General features: G+C 54.6%; 1 protein-coding gene across 1 annotated transcript; it reads left to right on the top strand.

Moving 5' to 3' along the window:
* On the top strand, positions 1-6529 carry rhoub (ras homolog family member Ub). The gene is made up of 3 exons (XM_030337443.1): positions 1-420; positions 3244-3302; positions 4438-6529. Exons 1-3 carry the CDS (start codon positions 225-227, stop codon positions 4891-4893), a joined length of 711 nt encoding a protein of 236 aa, XP_030193303.1. The 5' UTR covers positions 1-224; the 3' UTR covers positions 4894-6529.
* Positions 6530-7929: the final 1400 nt, after the last annotated feature.

Below are 7929 nucleotides of genomic sequence, written 5' to 3'. Positions count from 1 at the left end.
CCACACCTCCAGGTTTAAAACCGCGGCTATGCTGAACCTCAGTGGGAGGGTGAGGCGTGTGCATGGCTCCGGGAGGACTACGCCAACTTCCAAACTCCGTGAAGGTTCAGATCCGTCGGTAGAGCAGGGCGAGCGGTCCACATGGTGCGTCCTTCACCTACCCCACGGAGGGGAGCGAGGTGAAGGCTCCGGACGATTGATCTGAATGCGGACTTTCGGACCCGATGGATTACCGCAAGGCGATGCCCCCCCCGGTGCCCCCCCACAACCTCCCGGCCACCCGCACGGGCCCCCAGGAACGGCTCCTCAAGTGCGTCCTCCTCGGTGATGGAGCGGTGGGCAAAACCAGCCTGGTGGTCAGCTACACCACCAACGGATACCCCACCAGATACGTCCCGACGGCTTTTGACGACTTCTCCGGTGAGGATGAGTGCGGGTTATTACTACTATGGAATATTGTATGTTTTACTAGTCTATGGAATAATGTAGGCTATGTTTTACAGAATAATGTATGTTTTACTATAATGTATGTTTTACAGAATAATGTATGTTTTACTACTCTATGGAATATTGTATGTTTTACAGAATAATGTATGGACAAATGTATGTTTTACTGCTATGGAATAATGTATTTATGTACCATCTGACACTGCTTAGAAACAATTGGTACAACAGAAGCGATAGTTCTGCCAGCATTCATTGATGAACTTTATCTCGATATAAATGTGGACATAGTTTGGGGAAAATGTCGAACTGTTGATAATGCGTCGCGTCCGGGGCCCCCCACCGCGCGCTGTCGCCCGGGGCCCCCCACCGCGCGCTGTCCCGTTCCAAACACAGTTCTGTTTATAGCGCCGCTCATTTGTCAAAGTTTGTATTAGCTCTCATAAACGATCCGCCCCACCGGGCGACCTGCTGCTGCCTGCACACTTCACTAAACATCCTTAAGGAGAGAGGGAGTGAGGCTAGGAGCCTTAAGGAGACAGATGTAGCTAGGAGCCTTAAGGAGAGAGGGAGTGAGGCTAGGAGACAGACCCTGCAGGCGCTAACAGCATCTTTCTGTTCTGACGTAATCGGAAAGTGGAGACACCTTTTCAAATGGATCGCTGTGTCACGATCAAGGCCGTCTTGGAAGCACGGAAACTCTTGAACTTTTCTTGGTACCTGATCTGAGAAAGCAAAGAGGACCCCACCGATGGGAAACAACACATTCATATACAGAACTATCTTTTGGAAAACTGTCTATCTGTTCAATCTCAGCATGGCGTCATAAGGATCAACTAAAAACCCTGCTGGGAGCCAGATAGGGCCCCTGAACTAGCACAGACACACAACCTGAAACGGGTTCCGTGGGGCTACAGTACAGCTATAGGGCCCCATGGGGCTACAGTAGAGCTATAGGGGCCCCGTGGGGCTACAGTAGAGCTATAGGGGCCCATGGGGCTACAGTAGAGCTATAGGGGCCCATGGGGCTATAGTGGAGCTATAGGGGCCCCATGGGGCTATAGTGGAGCTATAGGGGCCCATGGGGCTACAGTAGAGCTATAGGGCCCCGTGGGGCTACAGTAGAGCTATAGGGGCCCCATGGGGCTACAGTAGAGCTATAGGGGCCCCATGGGGCTATAGTGGAGCTATAGGGGCCCATGGGGCTACAGTAGAGCTATAGGGCCCCATGGGGCTACAGTAGAGCTATAGGGCCCCGTGGGGCTACAGTAGAGCTATAGGGGCCCATGGGGCTACAGTAGAGCTATAGGGGCCCCATGGGGCTATAGTAGAGCTATAGGGGCCCATGGGGCTACAGTAGAGCTATAGGGGCCCCATGGGGCTATAGTGGAGCTGTAGGGGCCCACGGGGCTACAGTAAAGCTATAGGGCCCCGTGGGGCTATAGTAGAGCTATAGGGGCCCCATGGGGCTACAGTAGAGCTATAGGGGCCCATGGGGCTACAGTAGAGCTATAGGGCCCCGTTGGGCTATAGTGGAGCTGTAGGGCCCCATGGGGCTACAGTAGAGCTATAGGGGCCCATGGGGCTACAGTAGAGCTGTAGGGGCTTGGGAGGCTCAGCGTTTAGGGTTGCACCACTCTGTCTATCGTAGCCTTGACCTGCTCCCCCCACACACATCTGCTGCTCAAGGCGCAGATTGTCTGACTAAGGGGGCCCCAACGTGGGGGGGGTCGGCGTCCTCTCTGGTGATGATGTCATGACGCCGTTCTGTGAGCTGATTGGTGGGCAGTGACGCGGCGGGCTGCCTGCAGGTGGCCTGTGACTGGGGGGGGGGGGGGGGTTCGAGTTACAAACAAAGAGAGACAGAAGACGAAAGGAGAGAGAGCTTTCTTCTCCTCTTCTCCCCCTCTCTCTCTCTCTCTCTCTCTCTCTCTCTCTCTCTCTCTCTCTCTCTCTCTCTCTCTCTCTCTCTCTCTCTCTCTCTCTCTCTCTCTCTCTCTCTCTCTCTCTCTCTCTCTGCCTCTCTCTCTCTCTCTCTGTCTCTCTCTCTCTGTCTCTCTCTCTCTCTCTCTCTCTCTCTCTGTCTCTCTCTCTCTCTCTGCCTCTCTGTCTCTGTCTCTGTCTCTGTCTCTCTCTCTCTCTCTGTCTCTGTCTCTGTCTCTCTCTCTCTCTCCCCCCCCTCTCTCTCTGTCTGTCTCTCTCTCTGTCTCTGTCTCTGTCTCTGTCTCTGTCTCTGTCTCTGTCTCTGTCTCTCTCTCTGTTTCTCTCTCTCTCTGATCAGGGCCCCCTGGGGTTCTGTAAAACGCTTCCATGTGCACCAGAGACAGAGAGACAGCCACACAGTGGCCCTGGTTGGGGGACAGAGAGAGAGACTTTTCTCTCCTCTGTCTCCCCATAAGCCAGGAGGAGGTGTGTGGGGGGGGGTGTAGCCGCCCAGTGAGAGTTTCCTGTAACTGGTGGACTGGAGGGGGGGGGGGGGGGGGGGGCAGAGTGGAGCCCAGGGGGGCTCTGTGTCTGGCTGGCACTGTTTATTCCACAGGCTCCGTGTGCGAGTGTGTGTGTGTGTGTGTGTGTATGTGTGTGCGTGTTGTGTTGTGTTGTGTTTATCTGTCTAAATGTCAGGTGGAAGTGGATGCATTCCTGGTGACAGCTGCTACTTTGTTTCTTACTTAACGTTGTTAAATCTCTCTCTCTCTCTCTCTCTCTCTCTCTCTCTCTCTCTCTCTCTCTCTCTCTCTCTCTCTCTCTCTCTCTCTCTCTCTCTCTCTCTCTCTCTCTCTCTCTCTCTCTCTCTCTCAGCTGTAGTTCAGGTGGACGGAACACCAGTCAGACTACAGCTTTGTGACACTGCAGGACAGGTATGTGACAGCACACACATACACACACACATAGAAGGACAGACACACACACACACAGATGTGCTGGGGTTAATATGGGTAGGTAAATGTTGGCCAGCTCTTTCAGTACTGACGCACTTTCACAAGAGGCAACTTGTGCCAAAGAACTTGCCAGGAAGAGGAGTTGTCTCTCTCTTACCCTCCAGAAAGTAAGAGAGAGAGGGAGGGAGAGAGAGAATGACAGTGAGAAAGAAACGAGAGAGAGAGAGAGAGAGAGAGAGAGAGAGAGAGAGAGAGAGAGAGAGAGAGAGAGAGAGAGAGAGAGAGAGAGAGAGAGAGAGAATGACAGAGAGACAGAGACGGAGAGAGCGATGTTAAATAGTTACAGCTGACCCCAGCCCTCTCCTCGTTGGATGTATGTTTACAGCAGATAGACTTGCGTCATTCCCCGGCCATCTGTAATCTGTACTCCAAAGTAACCGAAGCACTTCAACTGCATGCACTCACTCTGTTTATCCCCGTCGGTATTCTGCCCCGGTGTTCAAACGCTTCGGCTGACTCACAGCAAGTCAGGAGGAGGGCAGGACGCACGCATGGCTCTGTCTGCGTGCTGGAGGGCGTCTGAGGGGGGCGGAGCCGGTCTGAGGGGGGCGGAGCCGGTCTGAGGGGGGCGCAGCCGGTCTGAGGGGGGCGCAGCCGGTCTGAGGGGGGCGGAGCCGGTCTGAGGGGGGCGCAGCCGGTCTGAGGGGGGCGGAGCCGGTCTGAGGGGGGCGCAGCCGGTCTGAGAGTGTACTCCAGGGGAGGGGGACCTGTTGAGGCCGCCCGGCGCCCGGCTCCAGCGTGGTCGTCTAGATCAGACGCGGACGGCGTCTAAACACGGCTCACCGGAGGCTCTGATGTCAGACCGTTATCGTTCCTCTCTCTGCATCACGACACACACCGTGTTTATCGGCGTGAGCGAATGACGCGGAGGGTTAGGCGACGGTACCATCACAGAACCACAGGGCCACGCCCACTCTGTCATCCATTCACTCCACTGAACCCCTCACCCACGCAATCATTCAGGCATTCACCCAATCACTCCTCCGTTGGCTCCTCTGGCTGCAGCGCTGCTCCCCATCTCACCCTCTCCCCCTTTCTCCCCCCCCTCCCTCAGGACGAGTTCGACAAGCTGCGTCACTTCTGCTACAGCCGCACGGACGCGCTGCTGCTGTGCTTCAGCGTGGTCAGCCCCGCCTCCTTCCAGAACGTGTGGGAGAAGTGGGTCCCCGAGGTGCGGCGGCGCTGCCCCCAGGCGCCGCTGCTGCTCGTGGGGACGCAGTGCGACCTGCGGCAGGACGTCAAGGTGCTGATCGAGCTGGCCCGCCGCCGGGAGCGCCCGGTCCCGGAGCAGGACGCCCGCGCCCTGGCGGACAAGGTGGGCGCCGTGGGCTACGTGGAGTGCTCGGCGCTGACCCAGAAGAACCTGAAGGAGGTGTTCGACGCCGCCATCGCCGTGGCGATGCGGCAGGCGGAGCGCCGCGCGCGCCGCGACAGGAAGGTGCGCAGCACGGCCGACAAGATGAGGACGCTGTCCAAGGCCTGGTGGAAGAAGTACGTGTGCGTGCAGTAGGGCGAACGAGGGGGGAACGAGGGGCGGGAGAGGGGCGAACGAGGGGCGAACGAGAGGCGAGCGAGGGGCGGGCGAGGGGCGAACGAGGGGCGATCACCAAAGAGGAGGAGCCGGGAACTGGACTCTGGATTGGTTGAGCTGGGTCTGGCTTTGTGTGGGCGGAGCCTGAGCCTTGACAGACGGACAGACGGACAGAGAGACCTGGAGGGGGGGAAACAACACCTGTGTGATTGAGCTGATTTCCTAGTCAACGGCGCCCTCGTCTGAATCGATTCCTCCTGGAAGCGGTCCGAGCTCTGACTCTGTGGACGCTCTGAGCGAGTCCAGCGCGCTCTCATGAACCCAGAGCCCCCCGGGGAGAGGGTTCAGCAGCCCAGAGAGTCCGTGGGACGCGCTCTGCTTCCATTGTTTGTACTCAAAGTATAGTCCCTCACTTAGAATTGCCAAATATGACACCTTTCTTAACTAAATATATACGTTTTATGTGCTACTTACTGTTATTCTGTCCTGCCTCTCTTAATAGATTGAATTTTATATATTATTGATTATAACAGAATTAAAAATCAGACATTAGTACTTTGTAAAAGAGCTGTATACAAACTAGGCTAAGGTCCCTTTACCTTGAAAGATGCACAAATCATATTCAGTTCAACCAAAGCTTCACCTTGTTGCCTGAAGAATCACAGAAACGTTGATGTGTCAGTGATTTAAAATGTATTTTGATGTGGTATACTAAATGGATTGAGATTCATTCATTTCTCCCTCCCTGGTTTACAAATGGGCGGATAGGAACATATATATATATATATATATATATATATATATATATATATATATATATATTGGAGAGAGGGATTCTCTCCCTCCTGATTGGTGGGCTGTCCTGTTCTAGAGCCCGATGGCGATGTACTCTGGGAGGAGGTGTCATGGCCGCCGTGTGTGTGTCTGAACCGGCAGACCTCAGGGTCAGAGCGAGGTTCAGCCAGGCCGGTCACACTTCTGCCTGTTGATCCAGCTGTCCCCTGGGCGGGGGGGGGGCGCCCAGTGGGGGGGCGCCCAGTGGGGGGCACAGACCACTCTGAGGCCCTGGTCTCCCCCAGTAAACCCCCAGCGCAGCGCGGTCACTGACCCCTCTCTCCGGGCGGCCCCGGGGCCCGGCCCGGCCTCTGGCCCCAGGGGTAAGAGGCGTGTGCAGCCTCAGGCCGCTGGTTCCGGGGGTCCGATGGATGCGCTCTCTAAAACCCTGCAGCGAACGATGTGAAATCGCCGGAGACAGATCCTACATTTGCTTCTCATTTTTCAGAAGCCCCTCAGCTGTCCTTATTTATCTGATTACTTTGGGCGCGCAAACTCACACACACTCACACACACACACAAACACACAAACACACACAAGCACTCGCATACAGGCACATACAAACAGACACAAACACTCCCTCACTCACTCAAACACACTCCCTCACTCCCTCTGATCCCCAGCCTGTGTGCCAGGGTACAGGTATCTCTGTGGAGGTCTGTCATCACGTTGTCCCACTCTGAATGCTCCACAATGAGCTCATGTTTCCACTGGTGTGACTGATGACTGGTGTTTTGTAAAGCTTTATTGAAGAGCTACTAAATAAAATGTGAACTATGACACAGGACTGGAGTCTTACTGGAGGGGGGGTGGGGGGGCGGGGTCTGTTTCATTGCAGTGACCATGAGAATCTGGGCGGTCACATGACCTCTTTACTGCGCGGGTCACATGCTGAGGTCAGAGGTCAAAGGTAATCAGCGGATAAATGTGTGTGCAGAGCAATCCTGAAATTGTCTGTTTCCTGCTGTGGGACTGAGGAAGTAGTTTGTACTGGTTTAATTGGTGCTACTGGTGCCTTGTGTTTTCCACCACTTTTATTGAGAGGGGCAATCGTTCACTACATGGGAGCAATTACGTAAAGTTTAGAACATTAAGATGAAGTTGGTATGAGTGACCTCATTCCATCGAGATGTAGAACCCTAGGTTCTCTTGTGTAACCCCCCTGGTCTCCACAGAACCAGCCCGCCATCACAACGAGACCCATGGAAATAGGAAATCACCCAAAACAGAACGTTTTCAGTGTATTTATACATGCAGCGATACGTCTGCGCCGCAGAGAGCCGCTCAGTGAGCCACTCAGTGAGCCGCTCAGAGAGCCGCTCAGAGAGCCGCTCAGAGAGCCGCTCAGTGACAGAGCAGACACCAGGAAACGCTCTGCGTGTCCGACCTCAGACCCAGACTGGGGTCTCATCTACAGACCCAGACTAGGGTCTGCTCTCTGAGCTTTAGTAAGAGCCCAAAGTGGACAATTGCTGGTTTCCAGTCTGGGTCTGGTGATGAGACCACAGTCTGGGTCTGGTGATGAGACCACAGTCTTCGAGGGTTCAGCGGCCGTTCTGTCTGAGTTGTAAATAAAGACCTACATTTTTTTCACAAGGACCACTTCTATTGTCTCTAATTCCACAAACTGTCTGTGTTACTGCAGACTTTCAGCAGATCATTCTGCACACGTTGCGTCTGTCTGGTCTGACTCAGACGTACAGCGGGCTGGAAGAGATGATGTGCACTAAATTACACTAAATGAACGGTCATTACACAAGACGCTAGCTTCTGTTTTAAGCCCTCATTGTTTACTGGCGTGTGTAATCAGCAGAACGTTGTGAGGGTGGTTCTGCTCACATTCTCCCTCTCAGGAGAACCGGACTAAGACGTTTAAGAGGCGACAGTATTATCCTTCTTATTTCTCACTGATTAATATGATCAGGCCACAGAGATCATTATCAACTCGTTTTTATTCAATCTGGAAAAGTGGAAACGCAACAAAGCAATCACAGGCGCTCACAGGTACTCACTGGTGAGCGCCTGTGAGTGCCTGTGCCAGTCCCAGTGTCCCCAGTCCCAGTCCCAGTGTCCCCAGTCCCAGTGTCCCCGGTCCCAGTCTCCCCGGTCCCAGTGTCCCCAGTCCCAGTCCCTCAGCCCTCAGCCTCTATGGCCCTCAGCCCCCCAGCCTTTATGGCCCT

Source organism: Gadus morhua, chromosome 16, assembly GCF_902167405.1.
Source record: "Gadus morhua chromosome 16, gadMor3.0, whole genome shotgun sequence".
Classification (NCBI taxonomy): domain Eukaryota; kingdom Metazoa; phylum Chordata; class Actinopteri; order Gadiformes; family Gadidae; genus Gadus; species Gadus morhua.
The sequence above is the reverse complement of the archived record's forward strand: the minus strand, read 5'-3'. Positions and strand labels throughout refer to the sequence as shown.